A 23,912-nucleotide genomic window follows, 5' to 3' on the forward strand; every position below is an offset into this window, starting at 1 on the left:
ACCTCGAAGGGCATTACCGGTGTATCCACACGATACTGGGCGGGTTGGGGTAACCGAACGAGGCCCGATGCATGTTTTAAGGGCCCGTTTTTTACAATGAAAGATGTTCGAAAGTAGACTACACGCAGGGTGTTTCTACATCCGGGTGCATATGCACCCTTAATTTGAAATTTATATTAAACATATTTACAAATGTCAAAAAACATACATATAAAAATGCATTGTGTATATCTTGACATGTTACATGCTTACAAAGTTGTTTCAGCAAAAATCGATATGTTTTGTGCCCTACGCAAAAAAGAAAAAATTTTGGTGATAAAATAGTCTATTTTACGAGGCATTATTTGTCTTTTTTACGCAGGGTACAAAAATTATCGGTTTTATGAAAACTGTGCACACATAGAACATGTCTCTCTATATGCTAATTTTTTTCCTAATTTTTTTTTATGTTTTTGAAATATGGTTTGTACATACCGGGTGTAATGCGCATGGCTTGGCTCTTGTTCTACAGCAACATAGATGTTCAAATATCTATGTTTTCAAACATAGATGAAATATAAGACGTCAGGGGGAATTTCCGACCAGGTGAAAAGTGCTAGAAAGACGTCTCTACCCTTGATTCGAAATTACAATCAGATCGCTATCTCTTCCTCGCCGAGGTCCTCCTCCCACCCGCATCTCGACGACGGTCCTTCGCCTGGGAGCCGCTTCTCCTCCACCCTAGCGACCATGAGGTGCTCCACCTCCGGCCTTCACCTCAGCCCAGCGACTCCACCTCTGGCCTCCAGCTACTTCTCCTCCGCCCAGCGAGTCCCGGGTCCGATCGATCCGGGAAGCCGGCCACCGTCCCCTTAGCCAGAAGCTCATCGCCCCTCGTCCAGGGCTTCGCCAGGCAGCAAGGCCAGCCAGGGATCGGAGCACGCACTGCCTCCTCCCGCGCCTCCTCCTCCACCGACGATTTGGTTGAGTTGCCCAGCTCACGTGGCCCAGCTCGCCGGCAGCTCTAGCTCAAACAGCTGCACTCCCCGGAAGCCGGCCACACCTCCAAAACCACACGCGCTCAGCACAACACCTTCTTCCTCGCTCGGCAGAACAATAGATCACCATGGTTCTTCCAGATCTCAGCTTCTCTCCACCTGAAGAGGAAGGAAACATCCCTGAAGAGGAAGGCAATATATCAGATCAAAATCACATTATTGTCAAATTCAGTATCTACTGAGTTTGCTCAACATATCATGCATGTTTTGCTATAGCAATGTGACAACTACTGTATTTACTCCACATTAAATTCCTAGCTTAATATCCACAGAAATCAAAATATGTAAGGGAGAATTTTTGTAGCATCTGCAAATATTATTATAACACTAAGATTTTTTATTAATTCATTTTACCAGAATTTTTCGGGAGAATCATATGCTTTGTCGGATGACTTTACTACTGTAATTGGGATCCAGTGGAGTCTTCACTACATCAACTTGTAGTACAACAAGCAGTCGAGTAAGATAGCACTGGGATTTGAACTTACTCGAGGAAAGCACTTCTGGTCTTCTTCTCCTCGACATCAGTGATGATGCTCTTCAGCTTGTTAGTCCATGTGCCAAGAAATTTTATGAGGGTCGACATGTGGTACCTCCCATCATGGGGCTGGAGGACATACTGAACCGGTGCCACTGCAAGAACGACAGCTCGCGCGCTTGAACAAAGATGAAGCTGAGAGCACTGTACCGGAGACCTGCACAAACCAACAGACACCTGTGCCCTGTGAAAAACTGACAACAAAAGACAAAGCCCAAAGTAGATAACATGTTTGTGAAATAATAGAGTTAACAATAGAAAGTTAATGAACAAAGCCCAGCGTTTGACATACTTCTCAGAAAAGGAGTATAACTTGCACAGTAAGGATATTGCTGTGATGGTTGCATAACCAGTAGGGGGCTTGATGAATACTGTAGACGATAGATCTGCAAAAGATAAATGTCAAACTACCTTTTACATGTGAGAAACTGAGAGACAACTTCACATAGCAGTAGAGCGTGGATTGCAGCAATGCAAGTAGCAGAAGTAGGCGATGGCCGACGCGAACAGAAATTAACCGTAGAATTTTTCTTCATAATTCAACCACAGAAATTATGCAATGACTAAGTTTAACAAATGGAACATCATTATCCCAGAAGGTGTGCCTTGACATACCTAAGATGGAGTACTTGAGTTAATGGATGCTTATATACCCTTCAGTACATGAGTTGGAGCAAATAATAGCATCTTGGTTGAGTGGTTCGGACGACAAACAAACAACCTGTACAGGGCAAACAATTCAAGGATTATGTGCCTGTTAAATCCTCTTTACATACGGATGTAACATCAACAACTTCTTTGAGGCAAACTAAGTTCAGCTAACGTTCAGCTAACTACCAGGTCTCAGCTAAATAGCAAACTAAGAAGCTTTGGTACAACAGCAAGCGTTCTTGTAGTAACAGAGTTCAGCTAACTACCAGGTCTCAGCTAAATAGCAGTACAAAGAGGGCCAAAAGGACCCGAGCAGATGATGGTAAGATGGATAGCTTGCTAAGGATCACCTGTAGTATTGAAGGCAAGTTATTGTTGAATAAATTACCTTGTTTGGTGGGACAAGTTCAATTGGAAATGCATGTGCTTCTTACTTCTGTCTTGTGGTAAGCACGCTCCTAGGTTCTGAAACAGCAGCCAGACAAAAATGAGTTCCATGAGATAGATGGCATGTTGAGGATATGCATAATTCCTCAAACCTTAATTTATCACTGAGTAGCAAAGTACTCCGAAGACAGGCAGAGATGTAGCAACAAGCAGCAGTTTACATGAAGAGCATATAGGCTTAGAAATACAGGAAAGGCAGGAAGGAAATACAGGCTGACCTGTAGTGCTCCGAGAACTCGTCCGACACATCCACTCCTCCGTCTGCTCAAGAAAGAATGCATCTGAATCAAAACAAATATTCGGTTTAAGCAATGATGCAACACACTTGAAAAAATATACAGTACTCTGGATGACTAGGAGTCAACAGGAAACAGTTAACTGTGTACTTTGTGATGTGTGAAACAGAAAAATACATGTGGGAGTAAAATGCTCATGGGAGTAAAATGGAACAAAATGTCAAGAAAGATCATTTTTGCGGGATGTTCGCATGTAATGTTCGCTAACTTCTACACCATGTTTGCGACTTTTTCTCATGGGAGCATGCTCATTCAGAATCAGATACGCGATCTTTGGTTGTCTTTACAACTCTGAAATCCATTAGTCCATTACCTCTTCATCTACCATTAATGTGTAATGCTGCAATAACTGACACCTCACATCACTAACTAGCATCGCTGTGTCCTACCCTTGAACACACTCTAGCACACTCTGTAGCAAAATTGGTTTCAATTTTTGGAACGGCCAAAAGGTGCCAAAATAAATTGACATCTTGCAATTACTGATGCTACCAAAATAAGGAATAGAAACAGAGGCCCTGCCACCGCAACCATGGCATCCAAGAGGAACTGCATGTAGGTTTCTCTGGCACCGGTGCAGAGAAGTGACCGTGTAGAATGTCACATTGCCCAATCGCCGTCATCATCCGAGCGATGGTAGAATGGAATTGAGGAGACGGACAGACCGGCGCGTGAGACGTGGTAGCGGAGGAGGACCTCGTGGAGCTTGACCTGGCAGAGGGCGGAAGGGGGATCCCGCGGACGGCGGCTCTAGCGACCTGCCTCTAGCTGTCGCCAGTGGCACCCACCTCTCGCCCTCCTCCGCCATCTCTCTGTGAGAAGGGGGATGAAGAGTGTGTTAGGAACTGGGGCGGGGATCTGCAAGGTTCTACAGGGGAGAGTGGTTTGGCGACTCACGCGGGCGAGGTGGACGTCGGAGATGAGGGCAAGGAGCTGCAGTTGCAACAGCGCCGCCTTCATCGCGCAGGGACGGAGCTACTCCCGCGGCTGGCTATGGCGCCCGCACAGCAGCCAGCTCTCCCGTAGCCGGCGATAGCACCCGCCGGATCTCTCCTTCCCTCCTCGTCTCGCAAGAGGGGATAGACGCGGGTCAGCACGAGTTGCACGGCGGTCACCCGCTTCGCCTCCACCCTTGGCAAACAGGGAGCGAGAGGAGTGAGGAGGAAGACGGAAAGGGAGCAGCCACCGATCCTCTTCGCGGTTACGAACATCCCACCAACGCAAAGCATAGCCATCAAACTCGGAAGAAGCAAGCTTGATCTTCCGATCTTCAGTATAATGTGGATGTAAGCTCCACAACTTCTCAATCTTGAGTTCCCAAGTGAGGTATTCTTCAACATCAGCTCCTCCTTCAAACTTGGGTATAGAAAACTTGGGCTTACCCAAACCATCTTCCTCATCTTGTCCACGACCATTGCGGCCAAGTGGAACCAAACCGCGAGGACGATTACCACGTGGCGCATCACGAGCATTGTGTGCGTCATCTTGAAGCTCAGGATCATCATCATCTTCTTGATGTTGTTGCGCGGTCAAATTCTCAACAGCTAAGCGCAAATCAGCAAGATTGCGTTGTACATCCGTCATTTGATCTTGCATTGTAGTGACGGTCACATGAGTAGCATCCAGCTTTTGAGAAATCTCATCAATCTTCCCATTAAGCACCTCGTCCTGAGCGCGGAATTCACGTCGCATCTCATTACGAAGAGGCTCATACTCCCTCCATGTGATGATATCTGCAGCACTCTTGTTTTCCTGGTTAACAATTCTATGATCACTAGCAGACATCGTTAGTAGATTAGTGCACTAAATCAAAAATATATGGTGGTACTCTCACAACTCACTCAAAACTGATAAGAAAAGGAAATCTTACCGTTCCAAAGTAAATTAGTGTTGCTTACCACTTGTAGTAACAACTAGTGCACGGGTGTAGCGGAGCAAATATCAAGGGTATAAGAACAAATCACACGACAAAGCATGGTATATGTGGGGCTGTAGGTAGGCTACCTATTTGCACCAATAACAAGCTCTAGCGCTGACCGTATACAACCAATGATACTCACACAAGGCGATATAATGGGGCAATGCAACTATATGTGGGAAAGGTTGCAATGCACACGAGAGACGCTAGCACAGCTCAACGAGACAGGCACAAGATTGCTCAACTACGGGTGCAGGAAAGGAAACTTAGGCCTTCACTTGAATCAACTAGCACTTCACTTTTATTTTTGGATTTTCTATTTGTATAACACACGCAGCGATGTAGCTCTTTTTGCTTCTTTTCAATTTTCTCGTTTTGTTTTTTTTTTTTTTTTTTGATTTTCTGATACAACTCCTTGATAACACGACCAACAGAAATATGCAAAGCACCGAAAACCTAACGAGCAGCCTGTCGAGCGGTAAAACTAGTCTCTTCTGGGGGAAGTTCCTAGTCACTTTATATCAAAAGGTTGTGTCTATGGTTTGGAACAAGCACACTGTACGCTATGTGGACTCGGAGTAACAAAAACTGACACTAGACGACAAAGAGGATAGAGTAAACTCAAACCCTAAAAGACTAGATGGAAAGAAAAGATACGGAAAAACAACTACGAAAAGCAACTAAAACTTGAAATTAGTGCAATCTAAGGCTATGGCAAACCCTAACCCTAACTTTTTATGGCTTTTTCTGGATAGGAAAACACTCACAACTCAACTATGGGGTGGATTGTGGATGGCTTACCGAGGAAAACTGGAAATCTGATATCAAGATGATAAGGGGTGTCCCGATCTTCTCAGTAAGCAACGGTGGTGATGATGATCACGGGGTGATAGCAGCGGAGAAACACGACGATGTAATGGAAGATAACTTGTATGACGCAACGAGATCTCTCGATTGGTCCCTGTCGCCAATGCAAATGTACTCTCTCAACCCTGCAAGATATTCGCAACTCCACACACTTGCGCACGTAGCCGCCGACCACGAAGCGGTAAGTTGCAACCGTCTAATTCCCAATGGAACAGCAGATCACACAAGACTTTTTCAGGATCTACACAATATCAAGCAATATGGTGTAGGGATTCAATAGTTTTGCTAGAGCAAACAACTAGGAACTAGGGTTTATCTTAAACGTGGTCTAAAGCAGCTAGGGGGGCGTCCTGGGCACTTATATAGGTGTCCGGGACGACTCCTGGTCGAAAAGATACAAAAATAACCGACCCAGAATAGATCTGGTCGAGACAGACTCGGACGAATCCGGTCTGGAATCCGGTCAACCGGGCCAGGGACCGGGTCGGCCGGTCTGGCGTCCGGTCAACCGGGCGGCAACCAGAAAGTTACGAGGTTTTCCGGTTTTGATCCGGTACGATCATCGCATCCGGTTGGCGCCCGGTCAACCGGGCCAGGGACCGGGCTGGCCGGTCTGGAGGCCGGTCTAACCGGGTGCTGGACCGGCCTGGACGTCTTCTTCTCCTCTCGCGCATGCCTCCCGCTCCTCCCTCGCGCGTCCATGAGATATCTTCATGTCCAGCTCCATGTCCAGCTTCACGTCCATCTTGACGTCCGTCTTCATGTCTAGCTGCTCCTCTCCTCCTCGTGCGATGCTCGTCTCCTCTTGATACCTGATGATACATAAGTAATATGACTTAGGCAGTATAAAGTTCTCATCAATCAAAGTACCGTTTAGAAACAAGTTCACCTGTTGTTTAAGTAGCTTCGCACGAGCCCTTGTAATTGGTCCAATCCGAACTTCATTGGACTTGAGCTTCACAGCAGGTTCATCTTCATTTATCAGTGACGGAGGTAATGGTGTAGTAGGGATGTCCTCATCAGTCGAGGAGCTCCTCTCTAGCCGATCACCGTCGATTCTTCGCCGTCGTCCCTCCGCTCGAATTGCCGCAGGTGCCGCCGCTGTCGCGAGAGCGAGAGGGATGCACACACGCCTCGCTCGGGATGGATTCCACGGGTCAAGAGTCGTGTTTCTAAAAAACGGTCAGACCGAGGGGTTATATATGGACAAAACCGGGCGGATTAGAAAATCGACGTGATTTAACCAAACACATTTTCGGCGTGAGCCGCTATTTAACCTCGAAGGGCATTACCGGTGTATCCACACAATACTGGGCGGGTTGGGGTAACCGAACGAGGCCCGATGCATGTTTTAAGGGCCCGTTTTTTACAATGAAAGATGTTCGAAAGTAGACTACACGCAGGGTGTTTCTACATCCGGGGGTGCATATGCACCCTTAATTTGAAATTTATATTAAACATATTTACAAATGTCAAAAAACATACATATAAAAATGCATTGTGTATATCTTGACATGTTACATGCTTACAAAGTTGTTTCAGCAAAAATCGATATGTTTTGTGCCCTACGCAAAAAAGAAAAAATTTTGGTGATAAAATAGTCTATTTTACGAGGCATTATTTGTCTTTTTTACGCAGGGTACAAAAATTATCGGTTTTATGAAAACTGTGCACACATAGAACATGTCTCTCTATATGCTAATTTTTTTCCTAATTTTTTTTTATGTTTTTGAAATATGGTTTGTACATACCGGGTGTAATGCGCATGGCTTGGCTCTTGTTCTACAGCAACATAGATGTTCAAATATCTATGTTTTCAAACATAGATGAAATATAAGACGTCAGGGGGAATTTCCGACCAGGTGAAAAGTGCTAGAAAGACGTCTCTACCCTTGATTCGAAATTACAATCAGATCGCTATCTCTTCCTCGCCGAGGTCCTCCTCCCACCCGCATCTCGACGACGGTCCTTCGCCTGGGAGCCGCTTCTCCTCCACCCTAGCGACCATGAGGTGCTCCACCTCCGGCCTTCACCTCAGCCCAGCGACTCCACCTCTGGCCTCCAGCTACTTCTCCTCCGCCCAGCGAGTCCCGGGTCCGATCGATCCGGGAAGCCGGCCACCGTCCCCTTAGCCAGAAGCTCATCGCCCCTCGTCCAGGGCTTCGCCAGGCAGCAAGGCCAGCCAGGGATCGGAGCACGCACTGCCTCCTCCCGCGCCTCCTCCTCCACCGACGATTTGGTTGAGTTGCCCAGCTCACGTGGCCCAGCTCGCCGGCAGCTCTAGCTCACACAGCTGCACTCCCCGGAAGCCGGCCACACCTCCAAAACCACAGGCGCTCAGCACAACACCTTCTTCCTCGCTCGGCAGAACAACAGATCACCATGGTTCTTCCAGATCTCAGCTTCTCTCCACCTGAAGAGGAAGGAAACATCCCTGAAGAGGAAGGCAATATATCAGATCAAAATCACATTATTGTCAAATTCAGTATCTACTGAGTTTGCTCAACATATCATGCATGTTTTGCTATAGCAATGTGACAACTACTGTATTTACTCCACATTAAATTCCTAGCTTAATATCCACAGAAATCAAAATATGTAAGGGAGAATTTTTGTAGCATCTGCAAATATTATTATAACACTAAGATTTTTTATTAATTCATTTTACCAGAATTTTTCGGGAGAATCATATGCTTTGTCGGATGACTTTACTACTGTAATTGGGATCCAGTGGAGTCTTCACTACATCAACTTGTAGTACAACAAGCAGTCGAGTAAGATAGCACTGGGATTTGAACTTACTCGAGGAAAGCACTTCTGGTCTTCTTCTCCTCGACATCAGTGATGATGCTCTTCAGCTTGTTAGTCCATGTGCCAAGAAATTTTATGAGGGTCGACATGTGGTACCTCCCATCATGGGGCTGGAGGACATACTGAACCGGTGCCACTGCAAGAACGACAGCTCGCGCGCTTGAACAAAGATGAAGCTGAGAGCACTGTACCGGAGACCTGCACAAACCAACAGACACCTGTGCCCTGTGAAAAACTGACAACAAAAGACAAAGCCCAAAGTAGATAACATGTTTGTGAAATAATAGAGTTAACAATAGAAAGTTAATGAACAAAGCCCAGCGTTTGACATACTTCTCAGAAAAGGAGTATAACTTGCACAGTAAGGATATTGCTGTGATGGTTGCATAACCAGTAGGGGGCTTGATGAATACTGTAGACGATAGATCTGCAAAAGATAAATGTCAAACTACCTTTTACATGTGAGAAACTGAGAGACAACTTCACATAGCAGTAGAGCGTGGATTGCAGCAATGCAAGTAGCAGAAGTAGGCGATGGCCGACGCGAACAGAAATTAACCGTAGAATTTTTCTTCATAATTCAACCACAGAAATTATGCAATGACTAAGTTTAACAAATGGAACATCATTATCCCAGAAGGTGTGCCTTGACATACCTAAGATGGAGTACTTGAGTTAATGGATGCTTATATACCCTTCAGTACATGAGTTGGAGCAAATAATAGCATCTTGGTTGAGTGGTTCGGACGACAAACAAACAACCTGTACAGGGCAAACAATTCAAGGATTATGTGCCTGTTAAATCCTCTTTACATACGGATGTAACATCAACAACTTCTTTGAGGCAAACTAAGTTCAGCTAACGTTCAGCTAACTACCAGGTCTCAGCTAAATAGCAAACTAAGAAGCTTTGGTACAACAGCAAGCGTTCTTGTAGTAACAGAGTTCAGCTAACTACCAGGTCTCAGCTAAATAGCAGTACAAAGAGGGCCAAAAGGACCCGAGCAGATGATGGTAAGATGGATAGCTTGCTAAGGATCACCTGTAGTATTGAAGGCAAGTTATTGTTGAATAAATTACCTTGTTTGGTGGGACAAGTTCAATTGGAAATGCATGTGCTTCTTACTTCTGTCTTGTGGTAAGCACGCTCCTAGGTTCTGAAACAGCAGCCAGACAAAAATGAGTTCCATGAGATAGATGGCATGTTGAGGATATGCATAATTCCTCAAACCTTAATTTATCACTGAGTAGCAAAGTACTCCGAAGACAGGCAGAGATGTAGCAACAAGCAGCAGTTTACATGAAGAGCATATAGGCTTAGAAATACAGGAAAGGCAGGAAGGAAATACAGGCTGACCTGTAGTGCTCCGAGAACTTGTCCGACACATCCACTCCTCCGTCTGCTCAAGAAAGAATGCATCTGAATCAAAACAAATATTCGGTTTAAGCAATGATGCAACACACTTGAAAAAATATACAGTACTCTGGATGACTAGGAGTCAACAGGAAACAGTTAACTGTGTACTTTGTGATGTGTGAAACAGAAAAATACATGTGGGAGTAAAATGCTCATGGGAGTAAAATGGAACAAAATGTCAAGAAAGATCATTTTTGCGGGATGTTCGCATGTAATGTTCGCTAACTTCTACACCATGTTTGCGACTTTTTCTCATGGGAGCATGCTCATTCAGAATCAGATACGCGATCTTTGGTTGTCTTTACAACTCTGAAATCCATTAGTCCATTACCTCTTCATCTACCATTAATGTGTAATGCTGCAATAACTGACACCTCACATCACTAACTAGCATCGCTGTGTCCTACCCTTGAACACACTCTAGCACACTCTGTAGCAAAATTGGTTTCAATTTTTGGAACGGCCAAAAGGTGCCAAAATAAATTGACATCTTGCAATTACTGATGCTACCAAAATAAGGAATAGAAACAGAGGCCCTGCCACCGCAACCATGGCATCCAAGAGGAACTGCATGTAGGTTTCTCTGGCACCGGTGCAGAGAAGTGACCGTGTAGAATGTCACATTGCCCAATCGCCGTCATCATCCGAGCGATGGTAGAATGGAATTGAGGAGACGGACAGACCGGCGCGTGAGACGTGGTAGCGGAGGAGGACCTCGTGGAGCTTGACCTGGCAGAGGGCGGAAGGGGGATCCCGCGGACGGCGGCTCTAGCGACCTGCCTCTAGCTGTCGCCAGTGGCACCCACCTCTCGCCCTCCTCCGCCATCTCTCTGTGAGAAGGGGGATGAAGAGTGTGTTAGGAACTGGGGCGGGGATCTGCAAGGTTCTACAGGGGAGAGTGGTTTGGCGACTCACGCGGGCGAGGTGGACGTCGGAGATGAGGGCAAGGAGCTGCAGTTGCAACAGCGCCGCCTTCATCGCGCAGGGACGGAGCTACTCCCGCGGCTGGCTATGGCGCCCGCACAGCAGCCAGCTCTCCCGTAGCCGGCGATAGCACCCGCCGGATCTCTCCTTCCCTCCTCGTCTCGCAAGAGGGGATAGACGCGGGTCAGCACGAGTTGCACGGCGGTCACCCGCTTCGCCTCCACCCTTGGCAAACAGGGAGCGAGAGGAGTGAGGAGGAAGACGGAAAGGGAGCAGCCACCGATGCGGGGGTAAAATGGGAAACCCGGAATTTTCTGTAACGCAACGGAATTTGAACTAAGATTCTTTTTTTTGAGTAAAAAACGGAGGGAGTACTTATCTACTGAAAATTTTGCTGCCATTCGTATTGGAGCTAGCATTTCATATTATCGCCTAAGAAAACACAAAGAGATATCCATTCCAGATCTGACACTAGATTAATTCAACGCGACGAGAAAACCCAAAATATAGACATGACTACTTCACTGGTTGCTACGTTCGTCAGTATTGACAGTGCGAATACTCTAGCTGAGCAAGTGAATGCACACCCGACATCTCCAAATTTCTGAATTTCAGTATCATGAAACGTAGTGGCATCCACTGTACAGGTACCAATGCATCATTATGGCAATTTATCCTAGCACACATGGTAACAACAACACATACAACAGATAGTAAAAGTGAAAGTTCCCTGATTGTACTGGTATCAATCATTCTGAAGACTGTAACACAACTATTTTGGTCAGAAGAACCTATAACCAATGTCAGCGTGCAAGATAGTAACCATTCTACCCTGACAAAACAATGAAACTTGGTTTCTGCAGTTCTACAGCATGGAAAACTCGATTTCCGCATGACCGAAAACATCGGTCCTAGCTAACTCACACAACCACTGAAACTAGTATATATTGGAGTTCACTCAACGTACAAGGGGTCCACAAGAGAAAAAGGAATCATCAGCCCTTATAAATCCCCACAGGCTATAAAATCTGGGATGAAGTTCGATGGTTTCGAAGAGGCCCGTCTGCTTCTGCCCCTGCAACTGCCTTCACATCTGGGTATATGGACCGATCCTTCGCTGCAGCCATAGATGGAAAGCAAGACGCAGTTAGGCTCGCCCTGCTACAATACCAAGTAACACTGAAAAACCCCTATAAAAAGCAGGAAGTAGACAAGAATACAGAACAATTTGAAAAGATGAAGCTGCCACCCTCACCGACAGCAGAAGACTATCTGGAACATGTTTCATTGCATACATATATATACATAGTACAAGTTTTGAAGTAGCTTCGGACCATCTACTGCTTTCTGAATACATCAATAGTTTCAGGTCATCCACAATATTCTCCAGACCACTAAACCTCAAGTAACTCTCAAACAAATGTAGGCATAAAGTCTAAAATATCACAGTGCCAATCTGAAACTAAGACAACAAAATTAAGCTACTAAATGATACTACTAGGCATATATAATCCCTACAGTTTGTTCAGAGTAGTCCAGAGAAGTATCACATCCAGTTACTTCTGCTTATCTATAAGATTCCTCAATGAAATGTAGTAGTGCATTTTACACTACCTTTTTGTTCTTTTATGTAATTTTAAAAAAATCACTCGGATTAAGCAGGGTAGTAAAAATTTGTAAAATAGCAGGCAGTAGAGAAGATTGCAGAACAGTATAGAAGACTTAAGCTCATTCCCTGATCCGGTAGGAGGTTACCTGGAACAAGTTGCATTGCATATGTACATACTACATGTTTTGAACTAGTTTCAGACCATATACTGATTTCTTCACTAGTTTCCGGTTATCCGCAACATTCTTCAGAATGTTAAACCCCAATTCTCAAATAAATGTAGGCATGCAGTCTCAAATATCACAGTGCCAACCTTTAACTAAGCCAAAAAAATGAAATAACAAATGATACTACTATGCATATAATCTCTACAGTTTCTGTATAGCATTCTTCAAAGAAACATACTTGTGTTTTTTTTCATTGTTTTTTAGGGCAAAAGACAACATTATCAACAATTTAAAAATTCAGAACTGCAAAAGGCATTAGCAGCCAGAGACCACATAGATTACAAGTACAGAAACAAGGCAGGCATCTATGAAGAAACATACCTTAATTATATGCTGGAATCCATTAATCCTTGTTTATACATAGATTCTTGAAACTCATAGAATAGTGTCGGAAAGGTATATGATATGATCCCAGCCATCTGGTCATAGTCAAAATTCTTTTTGCCATGTTTATTGAGGGAATGTTTCATCAGATGTTGGGTACAGTTTCTGCCAAATTCAACCAACTTCTTTGCCCCACCTTCTCCCTCATAATCATCGCGTCGGTGCGCAAATATCTTGTATAAATACTCATTATCAAGAACCTTCGGTCGCCAATCATCGTTGGTGTCAGTGTTTCCACACCGGACACCTTTGCGGATTGCTTCTAGCGTGGCTCTCAGTTCTGCCTCCTTTGCCGCAAGTTCCTTGTACTCTTCAGTTCCTGTTTTGTATTCTATTTCCAACGACTTCATTCTTTCCAGTATAACCGTTCTGTGACTCTTGACTTGCTCACGAAGTCCAAACAAAAATATGACGTGATGAAGCTTATCATTTGACGACATCAAAGTCATATGATTCTTAACCAAGTACTCTCTTGAGTAGGGCACATCCCTGAGCAGGGATAGCCAATGCTTTAGTTCTGATGGCAGAGCATATCCGTCAAGCATTCTCTCAACACAATCAGCAATGGCCTCACAGTCTTTTTCACCGCGCTCTGTCCTGAATTTTACAAAGTCTTCATCATCAATTTTTCTGAACTTGATCTGCTTACTTCCCGGAACCCACACAAGGTTCTTTAAAGAGAACTCCCCTTTCAATGAAACTTTTTTGTGCTTCATGGTGAAAATGAGATTCTTCAGTCCATTCATGATTTGAATTCCTTTTTTGGTGAATTCCTGATACTTGTGCTTGGCCACTACCTTCTGGCCAGGAACGTCCAATTTGGACATAATCTTAGATCTTTCCATCTCAACAAGTGGCTGAGCTTCACTCTTCTCACCCTTTTGTAGGGTGAGGTGGAAATATTTACCTACAGAGAAGTATCACATCCAGTTACTTCTGCTTATCTATTAGATTCCTAAATGAAATGTAGTACAGTGCATTTCACATTACTTTTTTTATTTTATTACGCAATTTTAAATAATTCACTCAGACTAAGCAGGGTAGTAAAAATCAGTAAAATAGCAGGCAGTAGAGAAGATTGGAAAACTTAAGCTCACTCCCTGATCAACGGTACAAGGTATTTGGAACAAGTTGCATTGTATATGTACATTCTACATGTTTTGTACTAGTTTCAAACCATATACTGCTTTCTTAATTCACCTCACTAGTTACCGGTTATCCGCAGCATTCTTCAGAATATTAAACCCCAACTCTCAAAAAAATGTAGGCATGCAGTCTGAAATATCACAGTGCCAATCTTAAACTAAGCCAACAAAATCAAGATAATAGATGATATTACTATGTCTATTCTCTCTACAGTTTCTTCGTTTACTTCTGGATGCCTATAGCATTCTTCAAAGAAACATACTAGTGCATTCTGCATTGTTTTATACTATTGCGCACAACTAAAAACTTCACTCGGATAAACAGACACGAACAAGCAGAAAAGGGACAAAATTAAAATATTTACCTTCAGAGTTTCTTCTCTTTTTCCTAACAGACCTTCTTTCGTCAGAGGATGTTGAAGATGATGAGGATCCTTTACATGATGAAGATGAGAGATCTGACACAGAAGTCCTGGGAGTACAGGAGTGATGATTGGACTTGTATGGTCTCTTTTGTGTTGACGATTGACTGCTGGAGCTAGGTCTTCCCTTGCTGTTAATTAAGTGTACATAGTAGCCTGATCAGTATAAAATTCTCTACTTTCCAATAATATTTGGGAGGCTCCAAATAAAAAATTAACAGCAAAGATAAGTAAATAGAGCAGCACAGAACAATTTAATTGCTCAAGGACTTACTGGCCGCCTCGCAAGCGAAGTGCCAGTTGAAGGGTGGATTCCTTCTGGATATTATAGTCCGCTAAGGTGCGGCCATCCTCAAGCTGCTTGCCCCAAAATATCAGACGCTGGAAGTCCGGGGGGGTACCCTCCTTGTCCTGGATCTTCGACTTCAGAATTTCAATGGAATCGGAAATTTTCACCATGATGGTGATGGTTTTGCCAGTGAGGGTCTTGACAAAGATCTGTATTTCAGTCAAGATGAGGCGCTCCTGGTTCAGGGGGATGCCCTCGTCAGCTGCTTCCCCTGCAACTGCTTTCACATCTGGGTATATGAACCGATCCACCGCTGCAGCCATAGATGCAAAGCAAGACGCAGTTAGGCACGCCCTGTTACAATACCAAGTAACAACACTGCAGCCATGGCAGGGTAGTAAAAAACCTATAAAAAGATGGTAGTAGACAAGAATACAGAACAATATAGAAAGCTGAAGCTCCCACCCTCATCGAGAGTAGAAGACTATCTGGAACATGTTACATTGCACACACACACACACACACACACACACACACACACATATATATATACATATTACAAGTTTTCAAGTAGCTTCAGACCATCTACTACTTTCTGAATACATCAATAGTTTCAGGTGATCCACAATATTCTCTGGACCATTAAACCTCAAGTAACTCTCAAACAAATGTAGGCATAAAGTCTGAAATATCACAGTGCCAATCTTAAACTAAGCCAACAAAATGAAGCTGCTAGGTGATACTATACTAGGCATATATATTCTTTACAGTTTCTTCAGAGTAGTCCAGAGCAGTATCACATCCAGTTACTTCTGCTTATCTGTTAGATTCCTAAATGAAATGTAGTACAGTGTTTCACATTACCTTTTTGTTCTTTTATGCAATTTTAAATAATTTACTCAGACTAAGCAGGGTATTAAAAAAATGGGCAAAATAGCAGGCACAAGAGAAGATTGGAAAACTTAAGTTCACTCCGTGATCAACGGTACGAGGTTATGTGGAACAAGTGGCATTGCATATGTACATACTTCATGTTTTGAACTAGTTTCAGACCATATACTGCTTTCTGAATGCACATCACTAGTTTCCGCTTATCCGGAACATTCTTCAGAATATTAAACCCCAACTCTCAAAGAAATGTAGGCATGAAGTCTGAAATATCACAGTGCCAATCTTATACTAAGCCAACAAAATCAAGATAACAAATGTTGGTTGTCTCTATAGTATTCTTCAAAGAAACATACTAGTGCATTCTGCATTGTTTTATACTATTACGCACAATTAAAAACTTCATTTGGACTAGACAGACACGAACAAGCAGAAAAGGGGCAAAAGACACCATTAGCAACAAGTTGAAAATTCAGAACTGCAAAGAGGCATTAGCAGCCGGAGACCACACAGAATTTAGAAGTGCAGAAAGAACATCAGCTTAGCAAACTAACCTGTTAGGGTGTACCAGAAAAGAAGGGCGTCCAGCGGCTCCTGGCTGCGAGGCAGGTTGATGGGCAGAGGGCTCAGCTGCTCATGTGATGCGGGGTGGCCTTCGGTCACCTCCACACCAAGACCAACAAGTCCCCCAAGTGGACCGATGACACGAGCCCGAGTCAAGGCTCTCCATGATGAGGTGAACTCGCTCCTCACCACCCTTGATCTTGGTACCCTTTTGGATGGATTGCTACCTCATGCCGACGTGTTATGTGTCATTAGGTACAAGGAGCATCAAGAGCACGAAGAGGAGGACACACCATGGTCAAGAGGAGGAGAGGAGCAGCTGGACGCGAAGATGGACCTGGAGCTGGACCGGAAGTCGCCCGAAGAGCGCAAGGAAGAGAAGATGGACGGCCGGTCCAGAACCCGGTCAGACCGGCCTGACCGGATCACCCGGTCCACAGCCCGGTCTGACCGGCCTCCTGACCGGGCCGCCCGGTCAGAAACCGGGATTTGCGCTCGTGACATCCGGGCGCCATCCAGGGAACTTGGAGCCTCGTCCGGTCGCCGCCGCCACACGGGCCCGATGCGAAACCGGCCAGCCCGGTCACAGGCCCGGTCTGACCGGCCCCCTGACCGGCCTGCACAACTTAAGTCACTTATTTCGGCCCGAACCGTTTCACTTGTACCTTTTCGGCCCATGACGCCTTGTAAGACTATAAATACCCCCAGGACGCCCCTTTAGCTCTTTAGACTTGTTTTGAACTCAAACCTACCTTTGAGCTTAGTCTCCCTTGGGTATCATCCCTCTGTAATCAAGGCACCTTAGTTGTTGACTTTGAACTTGTTGAGTGAGATTCTAGTACAAGCTACTCTCTCTCCCTCACCAAGTTCTTCCTCTCCAACTCCAATCTCTCCCCGGGGAATTCTACCGCGTGTCTCTTCCTCGGAGATTCTATTGGCGTGGTCCATCGAGCCACGGAGGTAAGCATCGGGTGTATCGGGTTGTGTGTGTGCGTGAGTCTCGGAGTTCCTCGTGTTCGTCGCGTTCTTCGTGTTCCTCGCGTTTTCCCATCTTCCCCCTTGGTTTCGAAGTCAATCCGCGAGATCGGGCCACACACGGGGTCTTAGACCTCATCATATGGTATCAGCAGCTCTTGGTTACCGCGGATTTGACCTTCCACCCACTCGATTTCGTTCCTAGAAAATTTTCCAAAAAAATCCCCAAAAATAGCCCCAAATTGCCTCTTGACCGATCTGTGATTTGGTTGCGTTTTGAGTGGTTTTGGTCCGTGGATCTGGTGTTGTTGTGCTTGATCTACTATTTCCCCAACTTTTAGCCTCCAATTCCATCGTTTCCCTTCGTTTTGGTCGATTTGGCTTGGTTTTCGTGAAGAACAGGAGAGAGAAACCTTCATCCCGCGAAATCCGGTTGAGCAGCCGGTCGGCAAGACTCTGAGACCGGCGGGCCGATCCGAGAATCCGGTCAACCGGCCTTACAACCGGCCAGGCCGGTCAGAGCCGGTCCAACCGGGCCCAGGAGCCGGGCGCGACAACGCCCTCCTTCGACCTCGTCTTCCGGCGATCTCTACCACCACCACCACCACCACCACCACCATCGCAGGTATAACTTGCAGCTTTCACCTTGTAACCCCTCTTCCTTTTGCGATCTATCCCATCGAGCATTGCTTGTCTAGTGTTGCGAGACATTGCACGTGGCCCCGCATTGTGAGGTGTGTGTGTCGCGTTGAGTAAGGCACCCAAGCAAACACTCGTGTGGCAAGATAGCAAAAGCGAGGCTAACACTAACATAGTGTGTGAAAAAGCCCCAAAAACACAAAAAGAGTGCGAGTAGCACCATACATCCATACATCCATACATCCATACGCCCATACATACAAAAGTGTCCACGTGCCACCAAAGATACAAACGAGTGCAAGTGCCACCATATACAAAAGAGAAAAAGCTTTTAAGCAAAGAGAGATAGGAGAAGAGAGGCCGTGTGAATCTTGTTGTCTCTTCCTTTGCAACCAAAGCTTTGGCTCTCCTTGTGTTAGTGTGACACCGAGCACTTATACATACACTTTTCCGCTCACTTTTGGTTGCACTAACCCCGCTTATCTCGTGTGTGTGTTCCACAACTTTTTCCGTGTTTATAGTGATCTTCACATTGACATTTGGATTTTTGGACTTTACCCACTTTTAACAACATACTCGATCTTGGATTTGTCTTTTGGCTTTCCACAACACTCGCCTAACACCATATTTGCTAGCTTTTGCGTGTGGTTTTGCGTGTGTTCCCGATACACTTGATCTTGCTTTCGGTTTGGTGGATTGCCTCAATACTATCTTACCTTGGTAAGAGTGCGAGGTAGTCTCCTTCCACTAACATACACAACATAGTTCTTGTCTTTCCATCATGGATAGGAACGGAGATACCACAAGGGATGAAGAGATCCTCCGCAACACCGAGAGGTTGGCTACTCAACACAACCTATGGACGCAACGACAAGAGTTCAAGGAGCAACTCTCCCTCTTCGAGACGCGCATCGACGAGCAATACGATGAGGTGGCTCACAACTTCTCCACCGTGAACCAAGACTTGGCCCTTCTTCGCGAAGCTACGGACAACTTGAATGGCCAAATGGCGGCCAATGACGCCAACATGGAGCGGCGCATGGATAGCCTCGAGCGCGCCATCACCAACTTGGGTCGTCATCGTCGACACCGCTCTACTTCCTCTTCATCAAGCTCGTCACAAGACTATTACTCTCATGGTGGCCTTTCGTCCCCAAGCTCTTCCTCAAGGCATGAAGACCATCATCGACATCATCGCCCACATGCTCGTCATGAAGACTCCCGCTCCAACTCTAGGCGTGGAGAAATACATCGCCATGCTCGTCCACATGAGCGTCCTCCACAAGACCAAGTCCTTCACCAAAATCGTCACCAAGCGGATCGCCATGCCCACCATGGGCGTGATGGCCATCCCCAAGACCAAGATCCTCAAGATCCACCTCGGCGAGATCTCCGTCGCCACCCTCGCCATGATCAACGTGGACGAGGAGAACTACACCATGATCAAGATGAGAGACCCAACATTGAGCTTCGTCCTCAACCGCGACAAGATCTTCAACCACATCCTCACCGTGAACCAAGTGAAGCAAGCGTTCATCTTCAACGCCAACCCAATGCTATGGTTGGTCGTAGAAGACCTCCTATTCCACCTCTAGCCGCAAGAGATGACGGCGCCCCTCCTCGTAGAAGAAACTTGGAGGATGAAGAGAACATGTATGGCAAACTCAAGTTCAACATGCCCAAGTTCAAAGGTGAAGACGACGCCGAAGCCTACCTCTCATGGGCACTCAAGGTGGACAAGATCTTCCGCATCCACAACTACTCCGGTGCCAAGAAAGTGGCTATGGCATCACTCGAGTTTGAAGACTACGCCAACACTTGGTGGGAGCAAGTCCTCACTCTTCGAGAAGAGAAGGGTGAACCTCCTATTGACACTTGGGAAGATATGAAGAAGGAGATGCATGCTCGCTTTGTCCCCGCACACTACATGACCAACCTCTTCAACAAGCTCCAAAAGTTGAAGCAAGGCACCAAGACCGTTGAGGAGTTCTACAAGGAGATGGAGCTCACTATGATGCGAGCCAACATCCAAGAGTCCGAGGAACAAACAATTGCTCGTTTCTTCAATGGCCTTACTTATCCTATCAAGAGGATTGTCGAGTTCCAACCCTACTCCAACATGGTTGAGTTAGTCCACCAAGCATCGAAGGCCGAGCGCCAAGTGATTGAGGACATCAAGTACTCCAAGGCCAAGTCCTATTTCTCCTCCAAGCTCGCTACATCGACTCCTACTACTACATCAACTCCTTATGCTACAAGTGCCAAGGCCGACGCATCCTCTACACCTTCCAAGAAACCGACTATCCAAAGTCGCTTGAAGCAAACGGTCTCCTCCACCGCCTCCTCTAAGGCATCCACGGGACCCTCTAGTGTCACTTGCTTCAAGTGTGGCACCCAAGGTCACAAATCGTTTGAGTGCAAGAACACCAAGGTTATGATCACTATGGAGAATGGTGACATCGAGACTCTTGATGAGGATGAATATGAAGCCCTTGTGCAAGCCGCCGTGGAAAGTGAAGAAGCTTATGAGCAAGAAAGTGGAGAAGATCCTCTCTTATGTGAGCATGACCCAAGTCCCTCACTTGTGGTCACAAGGGTGCTAACCACACAACCTCATGCTACGGAAGAACAACGGTGCAACATCTTCCAAACCCGTGCCGGAATTGGTGGCAAGTCGATCAAGGTCATCATAGATGGTGGAAGTTGCCATAACCTTGCAAGCACCGAGTTGTGTGAGAAGCTCCACCTCACTCTCCGCAAGCATCCTCACCCTTACCATATCCAATGGTTGAGTGACAAGGGCAACGTCAAGATACAACATACCGTCACCGTCAACTTCAAGATCGGCCCTTATGAGGACACCATCGAGTGTGACGTGGTACCCATGACGGTGTGCCACATGTTGCTTGGCCGCCCTTGGCAATATGACAAGAAGGCTATACATGATGGACTCTCCAACACATACACCTTCAAGGTCAACGACAAGAAGTTCGAGTTGCGCCCGATGACTCCTAGCCAAATCATCGCGGATAATGCGAAGGCTTTAGCGAGGGCACAACTCCGCACCCACCATAGTGAGATGAGAGGAGAGGGAGCGACCCACCACAAAGATAGTGAGCGCCACAAGCCATATATGAGTGAGTCCAAGAGTGTCCTTCTAGCCACCAAGAGTGAGTGGAGAGAGCTCCAAGAGAACCCATCCACCATATTGCACTATGTGCTCATATGCAAGGGACCCTCGTCGGAGACTAACGACTTAACCAACATTCCTCCGTCTTTGTTATCTCTTTTGCAGGAATTTCAAGACGTCTTCCCCGACGAGCTCCCTCATGGACTATCACCACTCCGCGGCATAGAACACCGCATCGACCTCATACCCGGCGCTCCGCTCCCAAACCGTGCCGCCTACCGCACCAATCCCGAAGAGACCAAGGAGATCAACCGCCAAATTCAAGATCTCCTCGCCAAAGGGTATGTCCGTGAAAGCCTTAGCCCTTGTGCGGTTCCCGTGATCCTTGTGCCTAAACCGGATGAGACGCAACGGATGTGTATGGATTGTCGCCCCATCAATGCCATTACCGTCCGTTACCGCCATCCCATTCCGCGTTTAGATGACATGCTAGATGAACTTAGTGGTGCCACGATTTTCTCTAAAGTCGATTTGCGTAGTGGTTACCATCAAATCCGCATGGCTATTGGTGATGAATGGAAAACGGCATTCAAGACCAAACTTGGTCTCTATGAATGGCTCGTTATGCCTTTTGGTCTTTCCAATGCACCATCTACTTTCATGCGCCTCATGAATCACATCTTGCGTCCTCTCATTGGCAAGAGCGTGGTTGTCTACTTCGATGATATTCTTATTTATAGCAAAAACCTCGAGGACCATGTGCAACATGTGAGAGAAGTCTTATGCATCTTGCGCCATGAAAAGCTTTATGCTAACCTCCCCAAATGCACATTTGCTCAAAACAAATTGGTGTTTCTTGGTTTTGTGGTTTCCGCTAATGGGATTGAAGTTGATTCTTCCAAGGTGGAGGCCATCCATAATTGGCCTACCCTACAAATGTTGGCCAAGTCCGAAGCTTCCATGGACTTGCCGGGTTTTACCGCCGCTTTGTGAAAGACTTTAGCACCATCGCTTGCCCTTTGAATGAGCTTACCAAGAAGAATGTTCCGTTTGTTTGGGGCAAGGCCCAACAAAATGCTTTTGATGAGTTGAAGAAACGCCTTACCGAAGCTCCCCTTCTTGTTCTTCCAAATTTTGCAAAAACTTTTGAGATTGAGTGTGATGCAAGTGGGCTTGGTATTGGTGGTGTTCTTATGCAAGAGGGCAAACCCGTGGCATACTATAGTGAGAAGTTAGATGGCGCACGCCTCAACTATCCTATATATGACAAGGAGCTCTACGCTTTGGTTCGTGTTCTTGAAGTTTGGCAACACTATCTTTGGCCAAAAGAGTTTATCATTCATTCCGACCATGAGTCCTTGAAATATTTGAAAAGCCAACACAACTTGAACAAACGACATGCAAAATGGGTCGAGTTCATTGAGTCCTTCCCATATGTGATCAAATACAAGAAGGGCAAGGATGCTCTTTCCCGCAAAAACAACCTTTTGCTAACTCGTTTGGATTTTCATGTTTTGGGACTTGAAGAGATCAAAGAACTCTATCCTTCCGATTCTTTCTTTGCTCCAATTTTTGAGAAGTGCTCCGTTGAGCGAGGAGTGGATGACTTCTATTTGCATGATGGCTATTTGTTTAAAGCTAACAAGATTTGCATTCCCGAGTCTTCGCTTCGAAAATTGCTTTTGCAAGAGTCTCATGGAGGAGGTCTTATGGGTCACTTTGGTCGAGAGAAGACATATGCCATGCTCTCAACCCACTACTATTGGCCAAGAATGTACCGCGACGTCGAACGCCTTTGCCGCCGGTGCACCACATGCTTACAAGCTAAGTCTACCTCCAATCCCTATGGTCTTTATACCCCATTGCCTATTCCATATGCACCATGGACCGATATTAGCATGGATTTTGTTCTAGGATTGCCTCGCACTAAGCATGGTCATGATTCTATATTCGTGGTAGTGGATAGATTCTCTAAGATGGCTCATTTCATACCTTGCCATAAGAGCGACGATGCTTCACACATTGCTTCATTGTTTTTCAGGGAAATCGTTCGCCTACATGGAGTACCGCAAAGCATTGTGTCGGATCGAGACGTCAAGTTCATGAGTTATCTTTGGAAGACGCTCATGGCAAAGTTTGGAGTGAAGCTCTTATTTTCATCATCCTCGCACCCGCAAACGGACGGCCAAACGGAAGTGGTCAATCGAAGCCTCTCCACCCTCCTATGCATCCTCGTGAAGAAGAACTTGAAGTCACGGGAGGAATGCATTCCACACGCGGAGTTCGCCTACAACCGCGCCAAGCACTCGACTACATCAAGGAGTCCCTTCATGGTCGTCTATGGGTTTGAGCCGCTCACGGCACTCGACATACTACCACTTCCCCTTCATGAGCGGACGAACATGGACTTCGCCAAGCGCGCCGCCGACGTGAAGAAACTACATGAAGAGACAAGGGCAACCATACAAGAACATGTGCTTCGTCAAGCTACCCGCCTCAACGCCAAGAAGAAGGAAAGGATATTTCAAGAAGGAGATCTCGTTTGGATCCACCTCCGGAAGGAACGGTTCCCTCGTGAGCGCAACTCCAAGCTCAAGCCAAGAGGAGATGGCCCCTTCAAGGTCCTCAAACGCATCAACAACAACGCTTACGTCATCGACATCCCCACCTCCAAGTACTTGGTGAGCAACACCTTCAACGTTGCGGACTTGTCGCCATATCATGAAGATGAAGA

General features: G+C 45.9%; 1 protein-coding gene and 3 long non-coding RNA genes across 4 annotated transcripts; all 4 read right to left on the reverse strand.

The window, feature by feature from the left end:
* Positions 1–535: 535 nt before the first annotated feature.
* Positions 536–2,392, reverse strand: LOC139837530 (uncharacterized). The gene is made up of 4 exons (XR_011754024.1): positions 2,191–2,392; positions 1,868–1,961; positions 1,526–1,732; positions 536–1,157 (listed from the first exon to the last, which is right to left on the reverse strand). It is a non-coding gene; the product is annotated as an uncharacterized lncRNA (long non-coding RNA).
* Positions 2,393–7,568: 5,176 nt separating this feature from the next.
* LOC127341645 (uncharacterized) lies at positions 7,569–9,420 on the reverse strand. The gene is made up of 4 exons (XR_011754025.1): positions 9,222–9,420; positions 8,899–8,992; positions 8,557–8,763; positions 7,569–8,188 (listed from the first exon to the last, which is right to left on the reverse strand). It is a non-coding gene; the product is annotated as an uncharacterized lncRNA (long non-coding RNA).
* A 233-nt stretch (positions 9,421–9,653) lies between these two features.
* On the reverse strand, positions 9,654–11,091 carry LOC139837531 (uncharacterized). The gene is made up of 3 exons (XR_011754026.1): positions 10,898–11,091; positions 9,923–10,812; positions 9,654–9,722 (listed from the first exon to the last, which is right to left on the reverse strand). It is a non-coding gene; the product is annotated as an uncharacterized lncRNA (long non-coding RNA).
* Positions 11,092–11,611: 520 nt separating this feature from the next.
* On the reverse strand, positions 11,612–16,721 carry LOC127341644 (uncharacterized). Its single transcript, XM_051367517.2, has 5 exons — positions 16,425–16,721; positions 14,968–15,295; positions 14,637–14,824; positions 13,064–14,033; positions 11,612–12,023 (listed from the first exon to the last, which is right to left on the reverse strand). Exons 2-4 carry the CDS (start codon positions 15,150–15,152, stop codon positions 13,069–13,071), a joined length of 1,338 nt encoding a protein of 445 aa, XP_051223477.1. The 5' UTR covers positions 15,153–15,295; positions 16,425–16,721; the 3' UTR covers positions 11,612–12,023; positions 13,064–13,068.
* Between the last annotated feature and the right edge of the window lie 7,191 nt (positions 16,722–23,912).

The sequence above is a fragment of the Lolium perenne genome, chromosome 3 (genome assembly GCF_019359855.2).
Source record: "Lolium perenne isolate Kyuss_39 chromosome 3, Kyuss_2.0, whole genome shotgun sequence".
Lineage (NCBI taxonomy): Eukaryota > Viridiplantae > Streptophyta > Magnoliopsida > Poales > Poaceae > Lolium > Lolium perenne.

What these genes read in the sequence shown, in the direction of transcription:
- LOC127341644 (XM_051367517.2), bottom strand. Translation starts at nt 15,152, where the DNA reads ATGGTGAAAATTTCCGATTCCATTGAAATTCTGAAGTCGAAGATCCAG. An exon ending in CTTCGCTTGCGAGGCGGCCA is followed by an intron (nt 14,825 to 14,967) that starts GTAAGTCCTTGA and finishes CTTAATTAACAG; the next exon opens with CAAGGGAAGACCTAGCTCCA. An exon ending in AAAGAGAAGAAACTCTGAAG is followed by an intron (nt 14,034 to 14,636) that starts GTAAATATTTTA and finishes ACTTCTCTGTAG; the next exon opens with GTAAATATTTCCACCTCACC.